The sequence below is a fragment of the Oncorhynchus tshawytscha genome, linkage group LG30 (genome assembly GCF_018296145.1).
Source record: "Oncorhynchus tshawytscha isolate Ot180627B linkage group LG30, Otsh_v2.0, whole genome shotgun sequence".
In the NCBI taxonomy this organism is placed as follows: Eukaryota; Metazoa; Chordata; class Actinopteri; order Salmoniformes; family Salmonidae; genus Oncorhynchus; species Oncorhynchus tshawytscha.
This window is the reverse complement of record NC_056458.1, coordinates 22,912,359-22,939,194: the sequence shown is the minus strand read 5'-3', so window position 1 is coordinate 22,939,194 and position 26,836 is coordinate 22,912,359. Positions and strand designations below refer to the sequence as shown.

General features: G+C 42.2%; 1 protein-coding gene across 5 annotated transcripts in view; it reads right to left on the bottom strand.

The window, feature by feature from the left end:
- Positions 1 to 305: 305 nt before the first annotated feature.
- trpv1 (transient receptor potential cation channel, subfamily V, member 1) overlaps positions 306 to 26,836 on the bottom strand; it is a 29,241-nt gene continuing 2,710 nt past the window's right edge. Inside the window, exons 2-18 of one of the 5 annotated variants that reach the window (XM_024393974.2) lie at positions 22,141 to 22,320; positions 19,017 to 19,262; positions 18,563 to 18,720; positions 17,911 to 18,063; positions 17,595 to 17,732; positions 17,021 to 17,319; positions 15,149 to 15,325; positions 11,726 to 11,881; positions 10,788 to 10,883; positions 10,437 to 10,507; positions 9,854 to 10,019; positions 9,481 to 9,547; positions 3,043 to 3,244; positions 2,735 to 2,879; positions 2,471 to 2,595; positions 1,926 to 2,044; positions 306 to 773 (exon numbers count right to left, since the gene is read on the bottom strand). In XM_024393974.2, coding sequence (XP_024249742.1) covers positions 655 to 773; positions 1,926 to 2,044; positions 2,471 to 2,595; positions 2,735 to 2,879; positions 3,043 to 3,244; positions 9,481 to 9,547; positions 9,854 to 10,019; positions 10,437 to 10,507; positions 10,788 to 10,883; positions 11,726 to 11,881; positions 15,149 to 15,325; positions 17,021 to 17,319; positions 17,595 to 17,732; positions 17,911 to 18,063; positions 18,563 to 18,720; positions 19,017 to 19,240 — 2,415 coding nt within the window. In that variant the 5' untranslated portion in view covers positions 19,241 to 19,262; positions 22,141 to 22,320 and the 3' untranslated portion in view covers positions 306 to 654. Of the gene's footprint in view, positions 774 to 1,925; positions 2,045 to 2,470; positions 2,596 to 2,734; positions 2,897 to 3,042; positions 3,245 to 9,480; positions 9,548 to 9,853; positions 10,020 to 10,436; positions 10,508 to 10,787; positions 10,884 to 11,725; positions 11,882 to 15,148; positions 15,326 to 17,020; positions 17,320 to 17,594; positions 17,733 to 17,910; positions 18,064 to 18,562; positions 18,721 to 19,016; positions 19,263 to 22,140; positions 22,886 to 26,836 lie in introns of those variants that run through there. The other 4 variants (XM_024393975.2, XM_042309043.1, XR_006080343.1 and 1 more) reach the window with 4 other exon arrangements.

Genomic DNA, 26,836 nt, shown 5'->3' with positions numbered 1-26,836 from the left:
ATAAAAATCTTTGGCGTTATCTTTTTGGTTATTACTATACTTATGGCCCAACCCATTGGTTTCTGGGACCGATCAGACGGTCCGAATGTGTTCGCATTCAATAAAGGTCTAAGAGTCAAATCCAGACTCATTGCAGAGAAGAAACAAACCTTTGTGGGTGTGGCTTTCGGTCTGAGGAATTAGTCTGGGTAGCCAGGTAAGTATGTCAATACATTAGTTCGTTAAAATAACCATATATTTATACAGTTTTCCAGTTATGTTATTGCTAAATTTTAAGTAAACATATGAGGATTAAGGACCACTACTGCAATGATTTTCTTTATTAAGATCTCATCTCTACGATTTGCTCAACACAGATTGCAGTCATTTTAGGGCACATAGATTTAACAGAATAACAATCAGCTTGAAGTATAAATAAATCAATGTTGTAAATCACAATAACAGTGGAGTGAATGTGTTTCTTTGGCTGTTTAAACCTGCCCTCTAGAGGCTAGAACCCTCCACTACCCTCCTATTAACCACACGATAGGACCAAACCAGAGTACATATATATTTTAGCAATTTCATGAAATCTGTGCATAGGTAAAACAACCAAACATCACAATCATTGCAAGAAAGAGAACCATCTAGGTCAGGAGGATGCAAGAGCAGACTTCAGACATGGTTGAGAGGAGACAGAGAGGACATCTCTGTGCTCTCTACTTGTGTTTGTTGCTGAGGCTGTGTATGTTGTCTTCGACTGACATTTCCCAGGAACCCCCGCCAGCTCCTCTCTGTAGAGAAAAAGGAGTTTGAAATGTTCATCTGTATGCACTCAAATGACTAATACAGTATATTAATGTCCATATACACTCAGTGGCCAGTTTATTAGGTACCCCGTTCACGAAAATGGTGGCCGTGGCTCGCTATATAAAGCAGGCAGGCGGGCATCGAGGCATCCCATTACTGTTCGATTGAACATTTGAATGAGCAAAAAGAGTGACCTAAGTGACTTTGAGCGTGGTATGATCGTTAGTGCCAGGTGTGCCGGTGTTGTGCCGAAAATCTCCCCCCTGACATAATTCTCCCCCCTTTCACGTTCTTCATTGCTGCCCATGTCGCTGTATTTGACTCTAGTGACAAAATTAAGGAAATTAGAAGGGGGGGATTCTGGCAGGGGCACAACACTGTTCCAGTATCTCAGAAACGGACACCCTCCTGGGCCTTTTACGCACAACAGTGTCTAGGGTTTACTGAGTATGGTGTGACAAACGAAACACATCCAGTCAACGGCAGTCCTGTGGGCAAAAACAGCTCGTTGATGAGAGAGGTCGAAGATGAATGGCAAGAATCGTGCAAGCTAACAGGTGGGCCACAAACAGGCAAATAACGGCGCAGAACGGCATCTCGGAATGAACAACTTGTCTGTTCTTGTCACAGATGGGCTATTGCAGCAGACCACACCAGGTTCCACTTCTATCAGCGAAAAACAAGCTGGACCACCAACACTGTACAATTGAGGAGTGGAAAAACATTGCCTGTTCCGACGAATCACAGTTCCTGTTGCGTCAATCTGATGGCAGATTCAAGATTTGGCGTAAGCAGCATGACTCCATGGCCCCATCCTGCCTGGTGTCAACGGTACAGGCTGGTGATAGTGGTGTAATGGTGAAGGGCATATTTTCCTGGCACATATTAGGTCTCTTGATAACAATTGAGCAACGTTTGAATGCAGGACCTTGATGAATCCATGCCCTGAAGAATTCTGGAGGAAAAGGGTGGTCCGACTCGGTACTAGATTGGTGTACTTACATTTGAATAGTACTGATTAGGACACAAGAATATTATGTGATCCAGAAGGTGTAAAAATGCCTCCAACCAAAAACTCATTGTTTTTCTCTCTCTCCCAACACACACACAAACGGACACACACACTAGGCCTATACCTCTGCCTAGCGTTCTGCTGCTGTGTGTAGGGGACAGCCTGGCCGTATCTCCGCTCCCTGGATCCTCATTGATTATTCCCAGGTTGGTGTTCCATTTGTTCCAGTTGACTTCCTCCACTCTGAGAGGACAGACAGATAGACAGACACATGCTCCAATTACTGTCCCTGAGTGTATGACACATCCATCAGCTGTCACAGAAAGCAAATCAATGATGCAGCACACCATGTACCAGGCTGCGGTGCTGCTGTGCACAGCGGCTGTGGAGTGCATTCAGTCATTTAATTCTAGACGCACAATTACACAGCTGGGGTTGTATGAGGGGCTTTAAATGATATTTTCCTGATATGATGGGTTCCTGTCGAAATGGGTTAGTGTTGGGAATGATTGTCATGCTATTGATATTGGACGCAATCAAATCTATAGAATGTTATCCAATAGGAATGTACAGGTATGTTCACTTGTACTTTTGTCAGATACATTTTTTCATTTGATCTATTCTCTCATCATTGATTCAACATCTACAGTATGTAAATAAATTGGCCACCTGAAGCACCATCGGCGGTCTTTCTCTCCAGCCCTGGTCCCCAGGTCCTTGTCCACCCCAGAACGAAGCCTCCTTCTCAAGCAGCGAGGCAGGCTCCTTTCCAGATCCAGGATGGTGAGGGCCCGCTGTAGACACACGTGTTCATTACAATGAATGAGCTAAGATCAAACTATCCACAAAAACAAACAACACATAAAAAAATTGTGCGATTTCCCTGTCAGTCAGTACATCTGTCTGTCTGCCAGTGAACCCATGGTGGATCACCTGTAGTTTCCAGATGCTGGTGCTCTCCAGGGACATCTTCTCCACAGTGCGGCTCATGAGGGCGATGAGCATGTTGAGCAGCAGGATGTAGGTGAGCACGATGTAGGAGATTAGCAGCATGTAAAACACTTCCTTGTACTGGTACCTAGAAAAAACACATTCCTAATGGCCTAAATAACTGCCCATTTCCCCACCATGATAGCTAGTACAGTATATGGAAGCAAAAATGGCTGTCTTGGCATCACTCAGGTGGGTGCTAGACATGTCTATCTAAATAGCCTTTTAGCATCTGGAAAATCAATTATTACCTCTCTGTGAACTCCAGGTCTCCCATGCCGATGGTGAACTTGAACAGCTCCATGATAGTGTGAGAGATGTTCCTGAAGGTGGGTTTTATACACGAATCCTCAGTGGGAAGGAAAAAGGTACGACCTCTTCCATCTGTACTGTTTATTGGCTGTGCTGTATTATTGGCTGGCAATTCAGGTTCCATCAACAAAGTGACCACCGCTGTGGAGGGACAGAGAATGCTTTACTACGGTCCATTCACAGAGTTTTGTTACATACATTCTCTTACATACAGTACCAGTCAAAAGTTTGGACACACCTGCTCATTCAAGGTTTTTTTGTTTTTTCTACTATTTTCTACATTGTAGAATAATAGTGAAGACATCAACACATATGGAATCATGCTGTAACCACAAAAGTGTTAAACAAATCAAAATATGTTTTATATTTGAGATTCTTCAAAGCAGCCACCCTTTGGCTTGATGACAGCTTCTAATCACACTTTATTTGTTACCGAATACAAGTGTAGACTTACCGTGAAATGCTTACTTACAAGCCCTTAACCAACAGTGCAGTTCAAGAGAAGTTAAGAAAATATTTACCAAATAAACTAAAGTAAAAAATAATAAAAAGAAACACAATAACATAACAATGAGGCTATATACAGGGGGTACCGGTACTGAGTCAGTGTGCGGGGTACAGGTTAAAGGTCATTTTCACATGTAGGTACAGTAGGGTGAAGTGACTATGCATAGATAATAAACAGCGAGTAGCAGTAGTGTACAAAACAATGGAGGTGGGGGTAAATGAAATAGTTCGGGGGCCATTTGATTAATTGTTCAGCAGTCTTATGGCTTGGGGTAGAAGCTGTTAAGGAGCCTTTTGGTTCTAGACTTGGCGCTCCGGTACCGCTTGCCGGCCGGTAGCAGAGAAAACAGTCTATGACTTGGGTGTCTCTGACATTTTTATGGGCTTTCCTCTGACACCCCCTATTATATACTGTAGGTCCTGGATTGCAGGAAGCTTGGCCCCAGCGATATAGTGGGCTGTAAGCAATACCCTCTGTAGCGCTTTACGGTCAGATGCCTAGCAGTTGCCATACCAGGCGGTGATGCAACCAGTCAGGATGCTCTCGATGGTGCAGCTGTAGAACTTTTGGAGGATATGGGGACCCATGCTAAATATTTTCAGTCTCCTGAGGGGGATAAGGTTTTGTTGTGCCCTCTTCATGACTGTCTTGGTGTGTTTGGACCATGATAGATCGTTGGTGATGTGGACACCAAGGAACTTTAAACTCTCAACCCGCTCCATTACAGCCCTGTTGATGTTTGGCCCGCCTTTTCCTGTAGTCCAAAATCAGCTCCTTTGTCTTGCTCACATTGAGGGAGAGGTTGTTGTCCTGGCACCACACTGCCAGTTCTCTGACCTCCTCCATATAGGCTGTCTCATTGTTGTCGGTGATCAGGCCTACCACTATTGTGTCGTCAGCAAACTTAGTGATGGTGTTGGAGTCATGTTTGGCCATGCAGTCGTGGATGAACAGGGAGTACAGGAAGGGACTAAGTACACATCCCTGAGGGGCCCCAGAGTTGAGGATCAGCGTGGCATACGTGTTGTTGCCTAACCTTACCACCTGGGGGAGGCCCGTCAGGAAGTCCAGGATCCAGTTGCAGAGGGAGGTGTTTAGTTCCAGGGTCCTTAGCTTAGTGATGAGCTTTGTGGGCACTATGGTGTTGAACGCTGAGCTGTAGTCAATGAACAGCATTCTCACATAGGTGTTCCTTTTGTCCAGCTGGGAAAGGGCAGTGTGGAGTGCGATTGAGATTGCGTCATCTATGGATCTGTTGGGGCAGTATGCGAATTGGAATGGGTCTACGGTATCTGGGAGGATGCTGTTGATGTGAGCCATGACCAGCCTTTCAAAGCAGTTCATGGCTATCAACGTGAGTGCTATAGGGCGGTAATAATTTAGGCAGGTTACCTTCGCTTCCTTGGGCACAGGGACTATGGTGGTCTGCTTGAAACATGTAGGTATTACCGACTCAGTCAGGGAGAGGTTGAAAATGTCAGTGAAGACACTTGCCAGTTGGTCCGGTCATGCTTTGAGTACACGTCCTGGTAATCCATCTGGCCCCATGGCTTTGTGAATGTTGACTTGTCTAAAGGTCTTGCTCACATCGGCTACCGAGAGCGTAATCACACAGTCATCCAGAACAGCTGGTGCTCTCGTGCATGCTTCAGTGTTGCTTGCCTCGAAGCGAGCATAAAAGGCATTTAGCTCATCTGGTAGGCTCGCGTCACTGGGCAGCCCGCGTCTGGGTTTCCGTTTGTAGTCCGTAATAGTTTTCAAGACCTGCCACATCCAACGAGCGTCAGAGCTGGTGTAGTAGGATTCGATCTTAATCCTGTATTGGCGCTTTGCTTGTTTGATGATTCGTCTGAGGGCATAGCAGGATTTCTTATAGGCGTCCGGATTAGTGTCCCCCTCCTTGAAAGCAGCAGCTCTAGCCTTTAGATCAATGCGGATGATGCCTGTAATCCATGGCTTCTGGTTGGGATATGTACGTACGGTCACTGTGAGGACAACGTCGTCGTCGATGCACTTATTGATGAAGCCGGTGACTGAGGTGGTATACTCCTCAATGCCATTGGATAAATCCCGGAACATATTCCAGTCTGTGCTAGCTAAACAGTCCTGTAGCATAGCATTCGCGTCGTCTGACCACTTCCGTATTGAGCGAGTCACTGGTACTTCCTGCTTTAATTTTTGCTTGTAAGCCGGAATCAGGAGGAAATAATTATGGTCAGATTTGCCAAATGGAGGGTGGGGGATAGCTTTGTATGCATTCTGTGTGGAATAAAGGTGTTGCACATGTGACATGCTGGTAATAAATTTGGTAAAACTGATTTAAGTTTGCCTGCATTAAAATCTCTGGCCACTAGGAGCGCTGCTTCTGGGTGAGCATTTGCTTGTTTGCTTATGGCCTTATAGAATTGGTTGAGTGCGGTGTTAGTGCCAGCATCGGTCTGTGGTGGTAAATAGATGGCTACAAATAATATAGATGAGAACTCTCTTGGTAGATAGTGTGGTCTACAGCTTATCTTAAGGTACTCTGCCTAAGGCGAGCAATACCTCGAGACTTCTTTAATATTAGACGTCGCGCACCAGCTGTTATTGACAAAAAGGCGCACACCCCTACCCCTCGTCTAACCAGACATAGCTTCTCTGTGCTGCCAGTGCATTGAAAATCCCTCCAGCTCTATATTATCCTTGTCGTCGTTCAGCCACGACTCGGTGAAACACAGTTCTTAATGTCCCGTTGGTAGGATAATCGTAATCGTAGGTCATCAATTTTATTTTCCAATGATTGCATGTTAGGAAGTAGAATTGATGGATGTGGGAGTTTACTCGCTCGCCTACGGATTCTCAAAAGGCAGCCCGATCTGCGTCCTCTTTTCCTCTGTCTTTTCTCCACAAATGACGTGGATCTGGGCCTGTTGCCGGCAGAGCAGTTTATATTTTTCGGCGGACTCAAAGGAAAAAGCTTCTTCCAATTCATGGTGAGTATTCCCAGTTCTGATGTCCAGAAGTTATTTTGGGGCATAAGAGACAGTAGCAGCAACATTATGTACAAAATAAGTAAAAAACAAAGTTACAAACAATGCAAAAAAGCAAACAAAATAGCACAATTGGTTACGGTAAAACGTCACCCATCCTCTTCGGCACCATCTTAACAAGAGCTTTGCACACTCTTGGTATTCTCTCAACCAGCTTCATGAGGTAGTCACCTGGAATGCATTTCAATTTAGAGGTGTGCCTTGTTAAAAGTTCATTTGTGGAATTTCTTTCCTTCTTAATGCATTTGAGCCAATCAGTTGTGCTGTGACAAGGTAGGGGTGGTATACAGAAGATAGCCCTATTTGCTAAAAGACCACATCCATATTATGGCAAAAAAACAGCTCAAATAATCAAAGAGAAACCATAGTCCATCATTACTTTAAGACATGAAGGTCAGTCAATCCGGAACATTTCAAGAACTTTGCAGTAGCAAAACCATCAAGGGCTATGATCAAATTGGCTCTCACGAGGATCGCCACAGGAATGGAATAGCCAGAGTTACCTCTGCTGCAGAGAATAAGTTCATTAGAGTTAACTGCACCTCAGAAATTGCAACCCAAATAAATGCTTCACAGAGTTCAAGTAACAGACACATCTCAACATCAACTGTTCAGAGAAGACTGCGTGAATCCGACCATGGTTGAATCGCTGCAAAGAAACCACTACTAAAGGACACCAATAATAAGAAGAGACTTGCTTGGGCCAAGAAACACGAGCAATGGACATTAGACCAATGGAAATATGTCCTTTGGTCTGATGACTCCAAATTTGAGATATTTGGTTCCAACCGCCGTGTCTTTGTGAGACGCAGAGTAGGTGAAGGGATGATTTCCGCATGTGTGGTTCCCACCGTAAAGCATGGAGGAGGAGGTGTCATGGTGTAGGGGTGCTTTGTTGGTTACATTGTCTGATTTATTTAGAATTCAAGGCACACTTAACCAGGATGCCTACCACAGCATTCTGCAGCGATACGCCATCCCATCTGGTTTGCGCTTAGTGGGACTATCATTTGTTTTTCAACAGGACAATGACCCAACACACCTCCAGGCTGTGTAAGGGCTATTATACCTAGAAGGAGTGTGATGGAGTGCTGCGTCAGATGACCTGGCCTCCACAATCACCCAACCTCAACCCAGATTAGAATGTTTGGGATGAGTTGGACAGCAGAGTGAAAGGAAAAACAGCCAACAAGTGCTCAGCATATGTGGGAACTCCTTCAAGACTGTTGGAAAAGCATTCCAGGTGAAGCTGGTTGAGAGAATGCCAAGCGTGCGCAAAGGGTGGCTACTTTGAAGAATACAAAATATAAAATATATTTTGATTTGTTAATTAACACTTTTTTGGTTAGTACATGATTCCATATGTGTTATTTCATAGTTTTGATGTCTTCACTATTATTCTACAATGTAGGAAATAGTAAAAAATAAAGAAAAACCCTTGAATTAGTAGGTGTGTCCAAACTTTTGACAGCTACTGTAAATATACCCTACCATTCAAAAGTTTGGGGTCACTTAGAAATGTCCTTGTTTTTGAAAGAAAAGCAATTTTTTAATTTTTTAAAATAACATCCAATTGATCAGAAATACAGTGTAGACATTGTTAATGTTGTAAATGACTATTGTAGCTGGAAGCGGCTGATTTTTAATGGAATATCTACATAGGCGTACAGAGGGCCGTTATCAGCAACCATCACTCCTGTGATCCAATGGCACGTTGTGTTAGCTAATCTAAGTTGATCATTTTAAAAGGCTAATTAACTTTTGCAATTATGTTAGCACAGCTGAAAACTGTTGTTCTGATTCTGAGAGTACCTCTGTCCACTGTCGGTGTTCTTTTGCCCATCTTAATATTTAATTTTTATTGGCCAGTCAGAGATACCTATTTTTCTTTGCAACTCTGCCTAGAAGGCCAGCATCCATGAGTCGCCTCCTCACTGTTGATGTTGAGACTGGTGTTTTGCAGGTACTATTTAATGAAGCTGCAAGTTTAGGACAAACTAGACACTCTAATGTACTTGTCCTCTTGCTCAGTTGTGCACCGGGGCTTCCCACTCCTCTTTCTATTCTGGTTAGAGCCAGTTTGCGCTGTTCTGTGAAAAGAGTAGTACACAGCATTGTATGAGATCTTCAGTTTCTTGGCAATTTCTCGCATGGAATGGCCTTTATTTCTCAGAGAAAGTATAGATTGATGAGTTTCAGAAGAAAGTTATTTGTTTCTGGCCATTTTCATCCTGTAATCGAACCCACAAAGGCTGAGTCTCCAGATACTCAACTTGTCTAAAGAAGGCCAGTTTTATTGCTTCTTTAATCAGAACAACAGTTTTCAGTTGTGCTAACATAATTGCAAAAGGGTTTTCTAATGATCAATTAGCCTTTTAAAATGATAAACGTGGATTAGCTAACACAATGTGCCATTGGAACACAGGAATAATGCTGATAATGGGCCTCTTTAAGCCTACGTAGATATTTCATAAAAAATCTGCCGTTTCCAGCTACAATAGTCATTTACAACATTAACAATGTCTACACACTATTTCTGATCAATTTGATGTTATTTTAATGGACAACAAATGTGCTTTTCTTTCAAAAACAAGGACATTTCTAAGTGACCCCAAAAGTTTAAACGTTAGTGTGTGTATATATATATATATATATATATATATATATATATATATATATATATATATATATATATATAAATCATATTGTTTGCTTATATTCTCTCAATAGGTCTTTTGATGATGTTGGAAGAATAAACAAATACATTTTGAATTCATGAGCCACTGACAGGCTATGTTTGTGTCCCTGCGTGCAAAAGTAACAGAGGAGAGTTGAAATACCTGCTGAAAACCCAAAGAGGAAGGTAACGTAGACAAAGAGAAAGCGCAAGATATCACATAGGATCATCTACAAAGGGGGAAAAAAGAGAGTAAGAATGAGAGTATCAAATGAACTGTGGATTATAACTACAGCTCGGTCATAACACCAATGTTGTTCCAATGGTAGATACCCTGTGGCAATGAATCCTGTAGCTTCTCTGTAAGAGTGTCAAAGGGACTGAATTCTAGAGTCTCAGTGCAGGAGTGCTGATCTAGGAATCAGGACCCTCTCTCCATAGAATTGTATTCATTGTGTTCTAAAAGGCAAGTGTTCCTATTTCAACACTCCTACTCAGAGACTCTTTGTGAAAACAGGCCCTGGTATCCAGTGCACCTTCTGTATCATGACACTGTAGATGCCCATGTGTCTGTATCCCCTGGAGAAGTAGAGCAGGTTGACCCAGCTGAGAGCCAGACACAGCACAAAAAACCCCAGGTACTCCTCCCTACCACAGCAGTACAGCACTGAGGAGGCCAGGAAGAAGATCGCCTGCAGAAAACTACACACAAAGGCAAGTTAAAGTCAAGCGTTGCATCAACTCACTGCGGAAGAGAGTTGGAATCACAGAGAGATCACCTCTGACACTAGTGAAACACAAACTTCCTACACACACATGCATAGAGCTGCCAAGAAACATTATCAACATGGCTTAGAAAATTGTATCCTAAGATGTCAGGATCAAAGATAGACTAGTACTGCGTTGGACCGCTCTGACTTCAGCATGTTATTATACAGGGTGTACCAGTAGGAGTGTGTGGGTCTAGCCCACAAGCTTGCAAGGCATTCTGAAAGATGTGGCGTTGTCCTTATTAGAAGTTCTTCTAATCCCTTAGTTATTGCTGAAGTATGCAGGGGCAGGTGATACATAATCTATCAAATAATTAGTGCGTGTGGAGAGAGATTTTGTACGACTCACAAAAGGATTTCACTGTATCCGTCAATCAGCAAAGTGTCCAGGCTTGGACGTTTTCTCTTCAAGTCTAATATCTTGGGATAGAAAAAGAAAAACATTTGATCAACCACACTTTTGAATACAGTTTTGTTAAATTATATTTCAAACATTTAGGCCGGGATTCAATCCAATCGCGCTTGCAGACAACAAGGCAATCTTACCGCGTTAATGGAGACAGCGTTCAAGGTAAACGCTGCAGGTGTCGGCTCAATTAGAAAATGCCTTTAAGTGTCAACAGCGCTATGACATGGATCTAGCGCGAATCGATTGAATCCTGGCCTTAATCCTCATATAATCAAAGCACATCACACATACCCCTCTTATGAAGAAATAGCAGGCTCCCACAGTTATAAAAAGCTGACCGGCGAGTCGCAGGTACTCCTGTCTGGTATGTTCCAGAGTAAAAGGTGGCTGGATATCAGAGGGTGAGAGAAGAAATTAAGCTGAAGTTAAAATAACTGTCTTTGGACAGTAGGTAGCCAGCCTAGTGGTTAGAGTGTTGGCCAAGTAACCAAAAGGTTGCTGGTTTAGATTTTTTTATTTAACCCTTATTTTACTAGGTAAGTTGACTGAGAACACATTCTCATTTACAGCAATGATCTGGGGAATGGTTACAGGGGAGAGGAGGATGAATGAGCCAATTGTAAGCTGGGGATGATTAGGTGAACATGATGTGATATTTAGGTGGCCAGATTGGGAATTTAGCCAGGACACCGGGGTTAACACGCCTACTCTTACAATAAGTGCCATGGGATCTTTAGTGACCACAGAGAGTCAGGACACCTGTTTTATGTCCCATCCAAAAGACAGCACCCTACACAGGGCAATGTCCCAAATCACTGCCCTGGGGCATTGGGATATTTTTTTAGACTAGAGGAAAGGCTGCCATATGCAGTATCAGGTGTCCTATCCAGGGACTGACCACAACCAACCCTGCTTAGCTTCAGAAGCAAGCCAGCAGTGGGATGCAGGATGGTATGCTGCTAATACCTGGGCCATCAAGGTGACAAATCTGTCGATGTGTCCTTGAGCAAGGCATTTAACCCTAATTTGCTCTAAGGACACAGTACTACTATGGCTGACCCTGTAAAACACCACATTTCACTGCACCTGTATGTGACAATAAACAATTCATAAATAATAATTTGATCTCCTCTATATCTGAATGATTTTTGCATGGATCCAAACTGAATTGCTCTGGGACCAGCCAGGCTAGAATAATGTAGCTTATTGTGATAATGCAAAGACCTCACCGTTCCCTTCTTCCTGTAGTAGGCGACAGCAGTGAAGACGGAGAGGTAAACCAGGTAAACCAGGAAGTTTAAGAAAAACATACGAGCAGCAAACTTGTCCCACTTCTCCTCCAGTAGCCTGTTCAGAGGCTCAATCTGCAGCATCTCATGGCGATTCTGAAATGATATTTTATAATATTGATATAATATCACCATATTCTTATCGGCAGACTCAGTAGCCTCGGTTTTTCGGATGACTGCCTTGCCTGGTTCACCAATTACTTTGCAGACAGAGTTCAGTGTGTCAAATCGGAGGGCATGCTGTCCGGTCCTCTGGCAGTCTCTATGGGGGTGCCACAGGGTTCAATTCTCGGGCCGACTCTTTTCTCTGTATATATCAATGATGTTGCTCTTGCTGCGGGCGATTCCCTGATCCACCTCTACGCAGACGACACCATTCTATATACTTTCGGCCCGTCATTGGACACTGTGCTATCTAACCTCCAAACAAGCTTCAATGCCATACAACACTCCTTCCGTGGCCTCCAACTGCTCTTAAACGCTAGTAAAACCAAATGCATGCTTTTCAACCGATCGCTGCCTGCACCCGCATGCCCGACTAGCATCACCACCCTGGATGGTTCCGACCTTGAATATGTGGACATCTATAAGTACCTAGGTGTCTGGCTAGACTGCAAACTCTCCTTCCAGACTCATATCAAACATCTCCAATCGAAAATCAAATCAAGGGTCGGCTTTCTATTCCGCAACAAAGCCTCCTTCACTCACGCCGCCAAGCTTACCCTAGTAAAACTGACTATCCTTCCGATCCTCGACTTCGGCGATGTCATCTACAAAATGGCTTCCAACACTCTACTCAGCAAACTGGATGCAGTCTATCACAGTGCCATCCGTTTTGTCACTAAAGCACCTTATACCACCCACCACTGCGACCTGTATGCTCTGGTCGGCTGGCCCTCGTTACATATTCGTCGCCAGACCCACTGGCTCCAGGTCATCTACAAGTCCATGCTAGGTAAAGCTCCGCCTTATCTCAGTTCACTGGTCACGATGGCAACACCCATCCGTAGCACGCGCTCCAGCAGGTGTATCTCACTGATCATCCCTAAAGCCAACACCTCATTTGGCCGCCTTTCATTCCAGTACTCTGCTGCCTGTGACTGGAACGAATTGCAAAAATCGCTGAAGTTGGAGACTTTTATCTCCCTCACCAACTTCAAACATCAGCTATCTGAGCAGCTAACCGATCGCTGCTGCTGTACATAGTCTATTGGTAAATAGCCCACCCATTTTCACCTACCTCATCCCCATACTGTTTTTATTTATTTACTTGCTCTTTTGCACACCAATATCTCTACCTGTACATGACCATCTGATCATTTATCACTCCAGTGTTAATCTGCAAAATTGTAATTATTCGCCTACCTCCTCATGCCTTTTGCACACATTGTATATAGACTCCCCCCTTTGTTTTCTACTGTGTTATTGACTTGTTAATTGTTTATTCCATGTGTAACTCTGTGTTGTCTGCTCACACTGCTATGCTTTATCTTGGCCAGGTCGCAGTTGCAAATGAGAACTTGTTCTCAACTGGCCTACCTGGTTAAATAAAGGTGAAATAAATAAAATTAAAAAAATAGCCACACTTTTATGCTAGTATATCTATATTTTAGTCTTTCTCTCTTTAGAGACACAGATTCACAGAGAGGTTGGAGAACAGCTGCACAGGGTTAACCACAGTGCAGAACTCATGGAGCAGTTTAGGTGTTAAGTGCCTTGCTCAAGGGCACAACAGCAGGAAATGGCATCTAGAGCCCCATTTATACCTGGTGCTAACATGTGTCCTTCCTAATGTTGTCCACATTCTGATTAGTCAATGCTATCAGATATGGACCCATTCTCAGTGTGCCCATATTCTTTAGACAGGTGTAGACTATTAAGATGCTCATATCCAGAATCTTTTTACGTGTCTATTTTCAAAGGATAAAGCTAAGAATATTAATAACTTCAGAGTTGGAAGAAAATTAAATGTATTCTACAAGAACGAATATCACTCTTTAAAAACACAACTTTATGGACCAATCCTTGGATAGCTTATCAGAATTCACCGATAAATTGGTCCACATGTAAAAACTAAAGGCATAGAAACTGTAAATGACTTGGTAATTCTGAAAAGCAATATTGTCAAATACATGCAACTTAGATGTTTTCGATCACAAAATTTTTATTCAAAATCTTTTGGATATCAGATCAATCTTGAGGAAATCCTATCTGAGTCAGAAAAGGATATTCATATGATAGGTAAGCTATACAAAACTTTGCAGAGAGTCTATCCAGCTGACAATCTCTTAGAAAAAAAGTATAAACTATTGGAACCCAGACTTAAAAATAAATAACTGATGTTGGCACAAGATGGAGGGAATGTTGGACCATAATTAAACAATATTACAGTTAACGAAAATGTACACTTAATCCAGTATAAATACATTTATAGAATAATATTGAGACAAAATTCACAAATTCTGCAGCACAACGGCAGAGTCATGTCTGAAGTGTAAAACTAATAATGACTCAATAATCCATGCCTTCTTGGAATGTTATAAAGTCCAAAAGTTATGGGTGGAGTTAGAAAGTTGGCTTTCAGAAGTATTACAATGTAAATGTACTTTTAATCTGTAAATCTGCATATTTCAAGACATGGCATAAGAGGGGGTGCAGTGAGATACCCGATGGGTTGGACGATACTTTACTCATCAATCATCTTAAAAAAAACATATCGTAAAAACTGTAAATCAAGCAATCGTTTGTCGTTAACACAGTGGAAAGGTCAAACGCTTTACTATCTAAAAATTGAAAGTGAGTGCGCTATGGAGAGAAACAGAGTGATGGGGCGCTGGAGATGGGGGTGTGTGCTAGTGGGTCGGGGCAGGTGTGATGTAGTTGATGTTTGTACGATGTTGTCATTTGTATGTGAATGTTTTGTATTGTTTATAAAAGATCAAAGAAAATCTACAAAAATAAATAAAAGATGCATTTTGATGTGATTGTGATCTGATCTTCCTGACCACCAGAGGTAGTAAGGCACGCATTGTGTCTGGAAGTGTAGCTGGATCTGGAAAGTGAAACCATTTAAATTATAATTATCCAGCCCTCTAAAATCATTGACAGGTGGTACCATTAACTCAGGCCATCAAAATGTGTCTCAAAATAAATAAATGTTATTTAAAAAGAATACCTCTCAAATAATTTGCATAGAGGGAGGGATCAGCAAATTTGGTCACAACGCAGTGGATAGATGTGTGGACGAATGTCTGAAAATCTGGGCACAATCAGAATGTGGCCAAGATTAGGGCAAAGGATGCATGATAGCACCAGGTATAAAGGGGCTTATGATTTGATCCTTTTGATATAAATGTGACTCACAGGAATGTCACTGCTGTAAACGATGATCTCCAGGACAGAGTTCTTCTCGTAGGAGTCCAGTGAGTCCAGGTCATACAGGGAGGAGTGGACGGGTCCGTAAACCCACTCAGTGAATTTACGGGACAGGTTTCTGGTCTCCCTCTCCTGGAACTCACGATGCATCATGTGCTTAAACAGCTAGATGAGGAATAAAACAATTGGTTTACACATAATGGAAGGATGTAGCACATTATGATAAACACATACAGTGCATTTGGAAAGTATTCAGACCTCTTGACTTTTTCCACATTTTGTTACGTTATAGCCTTATTCTAAAATGGATTAAATTGTTTTTTTCCCCTCATCCGTCTACACTAAATACCCGATAATGACAAAGCAAAAACAGGGTTTTAGAAATGTTTGTACATTTATAAAAAATGTAAAACTGTATTCAGACACTTTACTCAGTACTTTGAAACACCTTTGGCAGCGATTACAGCCTCAAATCTTCTGGGGTATACCGCTATAAGCTTGGCATACCTGTTTTTGGGGAGTTTCCCCCATTCTTCTCTGCAGATCCTTTCAAGCTTTGTCAGGTTGAATGGGGAGCATCGGTACACTGCTATTTTCAGGTCTCTCCAGAGATGTTCGATCGGGTTCAAGTTCAGGCTCTGGCTGGGCCACCCAAGGACATTCAAAGACTTGTCTCGAAGCCACTCCGGCATTGTCTTGGCTGTGTGCTTAGAGTTGTTGTCCTGTTGGAAGATGAACCTTTGCCCCAGTCTGAGGTTCTGAGCACTCTGGAGCAGGTTTTCATCAAGGATCTCTGTACTTTGTTCCTTTCATCTTTCCCTTGATTCTGACTAGTCTACCAGTCCCTGATGCTGAAAAACATCCCCACTGCATGACGCTGCCACCACCATGCTTGGTTTCATCAGACCAGAGAATCTTGTTTCTCAGGTTCTGAGTTTCTTTAGGTGCCTTTTGGCAAACTCCAAGTGGGCTGTCATGTGCCTTTTACTGAGGAGTGCCTTCCGTCTGGCCACTCTACCATAAAGGTGCTGCAGAGATGGTTGTCCTGCTGGAAGGTTCTCCCATCTCCACAGATGAACTCTGGAGCTCTGTCAGAGTGACCATTGGGTTCTTGGTCTCCTCCCTGACCAAGGGCCTTCTCCCCCGATTGCTTAGTTTGGCTTGGCGGCCAGCTCTAGGAAGAATCTTAGTGGTTCCAAACTTGTTCCATTTAAGAATGAAGGAGTCTACTTCGTTCTTGGGGGGCTTCAATGCTGCATAAATGTTTGGGTACCCTTCCCCAGATCTGTGCCTTGACAGAGTCCTGTCTCGGAGCTCTACGGACAATTATTTCGACCTCATGGCTTGGGACCTTATATAGACCGGTATGTGCCTTTCAAAATCATGTCCAATCAATTGAATTTACCACAGGTGGACTCCAATCAAGTTGTATAAACATCTCAAGGATGATCAATGGAAACAGGATGCACCTGAGCTCAATTTCGAGTCTCATAGCAAAGGGTCTGAATAGTTATGTAAATAAGTTTTTTTGTTTTTTTGTAATAAATTTGCAACATTTCTAAAAACCTGTTGCTTTGTCATTATGGGGTATAGTGTGTAGATTGATGAGGAAAAACATTTATTCAATCAATTTTAGAATAGGGCTGTAACGTAACAAAATGTGTAAAAAGTCAAGGGGTCTGAATATTTTCTGAATGCACTGTATGAAAGAAAAATGCATACGTCTAACTGGAACAACATATTACAATGAAGATGAGATTACTTAATTTGGAAACAACAAACTGTTGATCTGTTCTCCAGAAGGTCTTTATTGGGCCGAACACCATTACAGCATTACTCCATATTGGACTCCTCCCTTACCCCGATCTTGCCAGTCTTGGCAGCCAGTTTTATAGTCGTCAGGCCCTGGTTGTTCTCAATGTCCTCCAGCCTCCATTTGGGGTGCAGGCGGGCAGCTGTTGTGAGGATGTGGTCGTACATAGAGGTGATGAAATCAGTGTTCTCTGGTGTGTTATCAGCCAACACCACCAGGGCATGCAACACCATGTTACCCAGAGAATCACTCTCCCTCACATCCACTCTCTGGTAGTCATTCTCCAGCAGAAAGTCCACCACCTCAGGCTGGTTGGTGCACGCAGCCAGGGATAGAGGTAGCTCACCTAGAAACACATTTTCCCTCAATTCAATGTCCTTTCTATTACCCTATCCACCACAACAGTGACAACCTTGTTGGAAATATTTTCTGGATATGTAAATCAAATTTAATAAAATATTTTCTGGATATGTAAAACACTTTAATAAAATTCCCTTAGTCATAAAGAAGGGAATGATTATTCCCTGAGGGATGACTAGACGCCTGACAAGTAGAAGAGTCTGTTGTCAAACCTACCAGAGGAGGATACTGTTCAAGGCTCAGTGATACTGACACACTCACCAAAGTAGAAGCTGGGTCCATCATTGAGCTGGAAGAATTTCCCACAGGCTTTGGCATGGACGTTTGCTCCTTTCTTGATCAATAGCTCAACAAAATAGGTGCTCCTTCTCTCAATGGCAATATGAAGGGCTGTTTGACCTATTTGATCCGTAGATAGAAAGGATAGAATATCATAACATGCATGGCCTGACATATACAGTTACATGACTGTTTTGGTATGTTGAGGGCTGTGTATATAAAACATAGTTGTCAGAGACATGTGTGGAATAGATGAACAACATCAAGTAATGATAATTCTGGTTATATGACAGTTCACCTTTGTAATAGCTGTCTGTGTATGCAGCATTTACTAATTCTTTGATGTCCCCCATCTTCTCTGAGATGTCAAGGAGATATTCAATTGTGTTATTTCTGCCATTTCTCAGATTCAGTAGGGCCTTCAGCAGGACGTTTTTACCATACGATTGATCTAGGAGAGCAAGAGGTGAAAGAATGGGGTATAAAATAATACACTTGAGGGTCAGCGTTAGTGTTAAAGCTATAGCTACAATGCATTACCACTCTAGGGTTAGGGGTAGGGTTAAGGTTAGGGTTAGAGTTGAGCTGGGATGTGGACATGAAGTTAAAGTTAGGATTGATGCTAGAGTTAGGGTTTAACTGGGGTGTGGACATGAAGCTAGGGTTATTAAGGTTGAACCGGGGTGTGGACATGAATCTATGGTTAGGGTAATGGCTAGAGTTAGGGTTTAGCTGGGGTGTGGACATGAAGGTAGGGTTAGGTTAATGGGTAGATTTTGGGTTGAGCCAGGGTGTGGACATAAAGCTAGGGTTAGGGTTAGTTTACAATACTCATTACACTGTAATAAAACAAGTAGTTACACAGCAATAATAGCACTGTAATGTAAAGTGGTACCCTAAAATGCTACAATTATACAATACTCTATACTGTAATGCATAGTCCCCCTCACACTCAGTGTTGGAGAGCTTTTTCATGGACTGATGCAAGTACTGATGCAGCCCCTCCAGCTTCATGACATCACCAGTGGACACGGCCTCAAACAGCCTCTTGATGTCAAACCTCTTGCTGTCCCTGTCCTCTTTGTTCTCCTCCAAACATCGTACTTCTCTACAAAGAAAAATGTTAGTCTTTAGTATTGGGAAAGCATTTCTTCTTCAATTGGAAAACAAAAAACGAATGGTCTTTCCCAAAAGGGCTTCAAAACAAAGACCTTACTCTCATGGTATATTGTAAATTAACTTCTGATTAAAAAAATGTCCTCCCTGAGGGAAGACATCTGTGTTTTCTCAAACAGTATTAAGACTGTTATTAGTGTGACTTAGCCCTACAATCAGGCATTAAACACCATTTGTCGCCATACTGTACAGAATGTGTTATTATATTTTGTGAATGCGTTGTCTCACTTGTCAAAATTGAGATTGAATCTAATCTTGGGAGCGGCCTCCTCCAGCTCATCCTGGTAGTCTGAGTCCATGGGGGCTTTGGGCCCCCCCGAACTGCCTAAGCCTAGGGCAGACACCAGCCGGTCAGGCTTCTTCACCTGTCTGCTCTGTGCCCTCTCATCATCTGTCCTGTCATCCGTCTCCAGAGAGAAGGAAGGGTACTCTGGGCCCTTTGACTTGCTCATAATGACTCCTCAGACTGGTGGTCTAGAGGAGGAGTTACAATGATAACACATCACAGTCATGTAAATACAGTATGTTCAGTATATTATAAATCCCATGAGAGGATTGACAAATTCTAATTTTATTTAATTTTTCTGCAGTGAGGGACTGCATTCATGGTTATCTTTCTGAGTTTTGGCATGATGAAATATTGTTTGGTCATACACATTTGAATAACTAGACATTAACTTGACAATTTCTTCCATTTATCGAGATTCTCTGAAACATAATAAGAGAGCTGACCTCAAAATACACCAGCTTTTAGACATGTGATGTTTCACCCCCAGATGACTAACAAAGCTGGTTATTTATTAGCACTTCCTCATGACAACTGTAGCTAATACAAAACTCTATCCAGACCTGGAACCCTTTCTTTACTTAAATAACTGACAAAACATTCCCAGACAGTTCAGCTGAAAATTAGGACAGCCATTACTGAGACACATTGTAAATAATCACATTTCTCTTCAAGCTAAGCTGATCAGAATGAATCATTATTCTGGGGATTTAAATTATTTCTCAGAAAAAGGATGGCATGAGAAACAAATTGTTTTGTTATTTCCCTGTAGATGCCCTAGAAAAGAGGAAGGGGTTTGACAATGACTCAGAGTGAAACTCTGAAGATCTCTGCCTACCATGAGGAGAACAACATGTGTGGAACAGCAGAAAGAGAGAGGTCAGGACCATGATTCAAACACATCCCCATTTATAACCCAGCACATCTAGATCCATCTCATTCTCATCAAATAATTTGGTTTATGATACCCTTGACAAATTAATGAAATAATACAGAACTGTGTTACTAGGGAATACAGCATTGTGAAAGCAAATCATCTAAGGCTCAACATTAGTCACGTTTTTTTTAAAACATATTGTTATTCTGCTGATCCATTACTGTAAAAAAAAATGAGTGTAATGTGTACTTCAGGTCCATTTGCATGGCACAACACACGCTCAGTGTAAAACAGTGAGCACATAAAACAGTGTGCAGCACGTGAACATTGACTCTTATCCACTCTATGAGATAATGTCTGTATGCATAATTGGTGGCCATTTTGCTGTCACTTGATGTACATTATAGATCCTCATCTACTCATCTAAACCTGGGGCTCAAAATGGCTTCTTCCTCTCAGAGAAGAAAGGCTATTTTCTGATGCGGTGTCATATGATTGCCAACCCCTCCCTACTTACAAAAAAAACCAAAACCACAGCGTCTACCAACTGTAGCACATCAACGATGAGCTCTCTCCCACCACAACGTATAGTCTGTTCCTCATTTAAACACATTATTGTTTTTCTTATCCTAATTGAATATTTTCACATTAACTACAGTATAGCTGAAACTCAAGCTGAATAATCTAATTGTTGTGCTTGTCTTATTCTGCTCTGATACAGTCTTTATGTAACCGTGTACATTTGAATTGTCCTCCTGTGCAGATCTTGTTCAAAAACAACTAGACAATGACATCATGGATCATCATGAAAACAAAAAATGTTAGAATCACAGTTTCAGACACATCTAACTAATAAATTGCATGCAAAATGTAAAACCTAACAGTGAGCAATTGTGATTTGGTTATATTCATGGTTTCTATTAGTAGCCTGCTCTACAGTACAGTTTCTCACAGTGAGCTCATCCACGACATGTTGACTGGACTGAATGTTTACAGTTTGGAGTGAATTCAGTTATGGCAATAGAATAACTGAACCTTTCCCACACAAACAAAGCAAATGCAAAGCCATCATCAACACCTGCTTATGATTCAATAATTCAAACATGGACATGAAGCCATCTGGGACCTGAAGGTCTAACATACAGATAACTGTACTTACACAGAGATGAATGAATTCCTTCCATGTATGTATGAAGACAATTTCACAGAGTGTTCTGCTGGATCACATTTTCTCTTATGTCTTTGTCTATCATATCATCCGTGTATTAAATAAACACCTTAAATGCACAACCGCATGACAAATAAACCTCTATACACAGAGCGTGTGTGTGTGTTTGAATCTTACTCTCTACTACTGTGAGTAGTAGAGAGGGATGCTATGGATAAAGCGATGGGGATGATGTTGGAGAGCGGAGAGAGAGCCTGATGCAGAAAGATAGTTAGAGGCCATCCCCTGGGAGTATCAGAGTACATTACCACCAGAGAGAGCTCTGCTCTGAGAGCTTAAAAGGCTACATGGCTGAGCCTTGGTGTTATTGACCCAGCCTCTGTTGCACTGCTGAGACAGCAATGATATAGTGACCAGGAGATGCACAAAGGATCTTAGCTTATTCTTATGAATGTTGACAAATAACTGTTTTAATGTACATGTGTTTTGTTAACATTATATTCAAAAGTAAATGGACATCCGTTTAGCCATGGGCTCTTATTTACTCTCTGCATCTGAACTATATGCATACTATATCCCTATTGATAGAAACATAGAATACCACATAAGTACATTGATAAGGTGTTGAACCAACATTCTTAGTAAATCCTCAAAGTTCACATACACACATACTCAGTGCACACAATGGCATGGTCAAATTCTGCATTTCACAATCTCTGCTTCGAAAGTAAATTCCAGTATCCTGATTTGCCCCTTTTGTACAACATTATGTTGCAAATTCTTAAAGCCAAAATATCATCCCCTTCTCATTACTTCACACATTGAGTAGCCTACAAAATTTTGCACAGCTGATCAAAGATTTTCTAATATCCTCATAAGACCTGATGGTACTGTGTAGTTAGTTTGATGCAAAGGCATCTATCTTCTTGAATACTGTATATGTCATAACAATGTAATAACAAACATAGATGATTCATCTAATCATACATAATTACATATTATCAGATAATATATTACTTACTTATTGTTTTGAATGTGTCTCGTCTCACAAGGGATTTCCTTCTCCTTTAAAACAACATTCAATTCAGTAAGCGTTTCTTCTTCTTTCTTTCACAACAACTTTTCAGAGCTTCCGGGGTGTGTGCCTTCTCTTAGATTTGCTGCCTGGTGAGCTGGGTTGTTGGTGAGTCTGTTCCTGTGACTAAGATTGTGGTTGGAAAAAAACTTGTCTTGTGAGATTAGACTTATTATATACTGTGGTTAGAGGGATCAACAAACTTTGACTTCTTTTACATGCGCCATGATAACATAACAATTTTATCATTTAGTAAAAACAGCATTAAATAATTGTAGTCATTATAAATGATAGTTGTAATGATCAACGATACTAAAATCTTGTTAATAACACTGATGTGTAAGCTAGCAGTAGCAGAACAATGTTTTAGTTAAAAGTTCAAGTTCACCAATGCAAACATTTCAAATACAGTACATTATTTTACTGTAGTTAACCATGTCCTACATTACCACTTACCCCTTACTGTAGGCCTAATTGAACTTTTAGTTTGTACTATAAATGTGAGACATCATTTTGATTGGAGATTGCACAATGGATTTCAAATAGTATTAGTTCGTAAACATTTCTGAGGATATCACTGAATAGTAAAATAAGCATGATGTTGATTGTAATAGTCACTGTTAGCCAATCAAAAAAAAACTATTCAAGTATTCAAATATTCAAGTAACCTGTCATGTTGGCATGAATGATTCGGGAGACAGGCGCAGGAATGCGTAACAGCGGTTTTTATTTTTTATTTACCCAAATTACGGCGTGCTGTGTTAAGGCACGGGGACGAAGACCAAACAAACACGTAACAAAACACAGGGTAGAAACCCAAACAAAAGAGCAAGGAGTACCTTGAATAAATAATACAAGCGCACGATGATTAACACACGGGACGAGACGCATAATCATCTGCGCAATCCATAATGGCAGAAAAGCTAAAACACAGAGCACAGGTACTCACACGAATCAACGGACATTGTAACAATAATCGACAGCACCATGGTGAACAAAGGGCACATATATACAAATACAATCAGTGGGAATAGGGGCCAGGTGAGTGCAATGAATGTTCCAGAGGGATCCGTGACATAAACAAATAGGAATGCCCCTCTGTGTGTGAATTTGTAACTCATAGTCTGCCATGAAAGACCATAACCACGCCCACAGCTGAGTCTACATCCTGCCCATATTCCACAGGTAAAGAAAACACCCTCTGCTTCATGTCTGAGCACCGCGTTATGGGAAAAGGCACTCCCACTGCCCATGATCCTTTGCAATCCGGCATCCAGAAGGAAGATAGGGTGCATCATGGAGGTGATATTGTCCAGAACGCCCGGCACACTGCTCTGGTTATGTGGTCCAGGGAGAGTTTGGAGGGGTGTCTTTTTTATACCTGGCCCAGGCTGAGCGGGTTGTGTCTTTCCCCCCGGATGGTAAGACTCACCCTCAGGTCACTACTGTCCACTCTAAGGGCACATCTGATCAGCTCCTCATTTTTATTTTATTTTATTTCACCTTTATTTTATTTAACCAGGTAGGTCAGTTGAGAACAAGTTCTCATTTACAAATGCGACCTGTCCAAGATAGAGCAAAGCAGTGCGACAAAAATAACAACACAGAGTTACACATAAACAAACGTAGTCAATAACACTATAGAAAGAAAAAGAGATGGAAAAATCTATGTACACTGTGTGCAAATGTAGAAGAGTAGGGGTGTAAGGCAATAAATAGGCCATAGAGGAGAAATAATTACAATTTAGCATTAACACTGGAGTGATAGATGTGCAGATGATGATGTGCAAGTAGAGATACTGGGGTGCAAAAGAGCAAGAAGGTAAGGAATAATATGGGGATGAGGTAGATGGAGTGCTAATGAGGTAGATGGGGTGCTATTTACAGATTGGCTGATGCTTAAGGTTATAGAGGGAGATATAAGACTCCAGCTTCAGTGATTTTTGCAATTCGTTCCCGTCATTGGCAGCAGAGAACTGGAAGGAAATGCGGCCAAAGGAAGTGGTGCTCGTATTCTCCATGGACTTTACAGTGTCCCAAAACTTTTTGGAATTAGTGCTACAGGAAGAAAATTTCACTGACTGAGTATTTTGGTTCCTGACTTCCCTGAAAAGTTGCATATCGCGGGGGCTATTCGATGCTAATGCAGAACGTCACAATATGTTTTCTGACGGGCCGCCCCCAGGTGGTGAGGGTAGGTAACAACATCTCCACCACGCTGATCCTCAACACTGGGGCCCCACAAGGGTGCGTTCTGAGCCCTCTCCTGTACTCCCTGTTCACCCACGACTGCGTGGCCACGCACGCCTCCAACTCAATCATCAAGTTTGCGGACGACACAACAGTGGTAGGCTTGATTACCAACAACAACGAGACGGCCTACAGGGAGGAGTTGAGGGCCCTCGGAGTGTGGTGTCAGGAAAATAACCTCACACTCAACGTCAACAAAACTAAGGAGATGATTGTGGACTTCAGGAAACAGCAGAGGGAACACCCCCCTATCCACATCGATGGAACAGTAGTGGAGAGGGTAGTAAGTTTTAAGTTCCTCGGCGTACACATCACAGACAAACTGAATTGGTCCACCCACACAGACAGCATCGTGAAGAAGGTGCAGCAGCGCCTCATCAACCTCAGGAGGCTGAAGAAATTCGGCTTGTCACCAAAAGCACTCACAAACTTCTACAGATGCACAATCGAGAGCATCCTGTCGGGCTGTATCACCGCCTGGTACGGCAACTGCTCTGCCCACAACCGTAAGGCTCTCCAGAGGGTAGTGAGGTCTGCACAACGCATCACCGGGGGCAAACTACCTGCCCTCCAGGACACCTACACCACCCGATGTCACAGGAAGGCCATAAAGATCATCAAGGACAACAACCACCCGAGCCACTGCCTGTTCACCCTATCATTCACGCTATCATCCAGAAGGCGAGGTCAGTACAGGTGCATCAAAGCTGGGACCGAAAGACTGAAAAACAGCTTCTATCTCAAGGCCATCAGACTGTTAAACAGCCACCACTAACATTGAGTGGCTGCTGCCAACACACTGACTCAACTCCAGCCACTTTAATAATGGGAATTGATGTAAAATATATCACTAGCCACTTTAAACAATGCTACTTAATATAATGTTTACATACCCTACATTATTTATCTCATATGTCTATGTGTATACTGTACTCTATATCATCTACTGCATCTTTATGTAATACATGTATCACTAGCCACTTTAAACTATGCCACTTTGTTTACATACTCATCTCATATGTATATACTGTACTCGATACCATCTACTGCATCTTGCCTATGCTGCTCTGTACCATCACTCATTCATATATCTTTATGTACATATTCTTTATCCCTTTACACTTGTGTGTATAAGGTAGTAGTTTTGGAATTGTTAGTTAGATTACTCGTTGGTTATTACTGCATTGTCGGAACTAGAAGCACAAGCATTTCGCTACACTCGCATTAACATCTGCTAACCATGTGTATGTGACAAATAAAATTTGATTTGATTTGTTTTGTGCTGGTTAAGGGCAGTCAGATCTGGGGTGAACCAAGGGCTATATCTGTTCTTAGTTCTAAATTTTTTGAATGGGGCATGCTTATTTAAGATTGTGAGGAAAGCACCTTTGAAGAGCAACCAGGCATCCTCTGATGGGATGAGGTCAATATCTTTCTAGGATACCCGGGCCAGATCGATTAGAAATGCCTGCTTGCTGAAGTGTTTTAGGGAGAGTTTGACAGTGATGAAGGGTGGTCATTTGACCGCGGACCCATCACGCACGCAGGCAATGAGGCAGTGATCGCTGAGATTCTGGTTGAAGACAGCAGAGATGTATTTAGATGGCAAGTTGGTCCTGATGATATCTAAGAGGGTGCCCATGGTTACGGATTTAGGGTTGTACCTGGTAGGTTCCTTGATAATTTGTGTGAGATTGAAGGCATCTAGTTTAGATTGTAGGACGGTCGGGGTGTTAATCATGTCCCAGTTTAGGTCACCTAACAGTACAAACTCTGAAGATAGATGGGGGGGCGATCAATTCACATATGGTGTCCAGGGCACAGCTGGGGGCTGAATGGGGTCTATAACAAGTGGCTACAGTGAGAGAATTGTTTCTGGAAAGGTGGATTTTTAAAAGTAGAAGCTCGAATTGTTTGGGCACAGACCTGGATAGTAAGACAGCACTCTTGCAGGCTATCTCTGCAGTAGATTGCAACTCTGCCCCCTTTGGCAGTTCTATCTTGTCAGAAATGTTATAGTTAGGGATGGAAATTTCAGGATTTTTGGTGGCCTTCCTAAGCCAGCAATCAGACACGGCTAGGACATCCGGGTTGGCGGAGTTACGGTTACAGAAGTTAACAAATGAGAGCGCCTGGGGAATGGGAGTGATGCTGGGGGCTGCAGGGCCTGGGTTAACCTCTACATCACCAGAAGAACAGAGGAGGAGTAGGATAAGAGTACAGCTAAAGGCTATAAGAACTGGTTGTCTAGTGTGTTTGGAACAGAGAGTAAAAGGAGCAGATTTCTGGGAGCGGAATAATAGATTCAAAGCATAATGTACAGACAAGGATATGGTAGGATGTGAGTACAGTGGAGGTAGGCATTGAGTGACGATGTGAGAGGTTTTGTCTC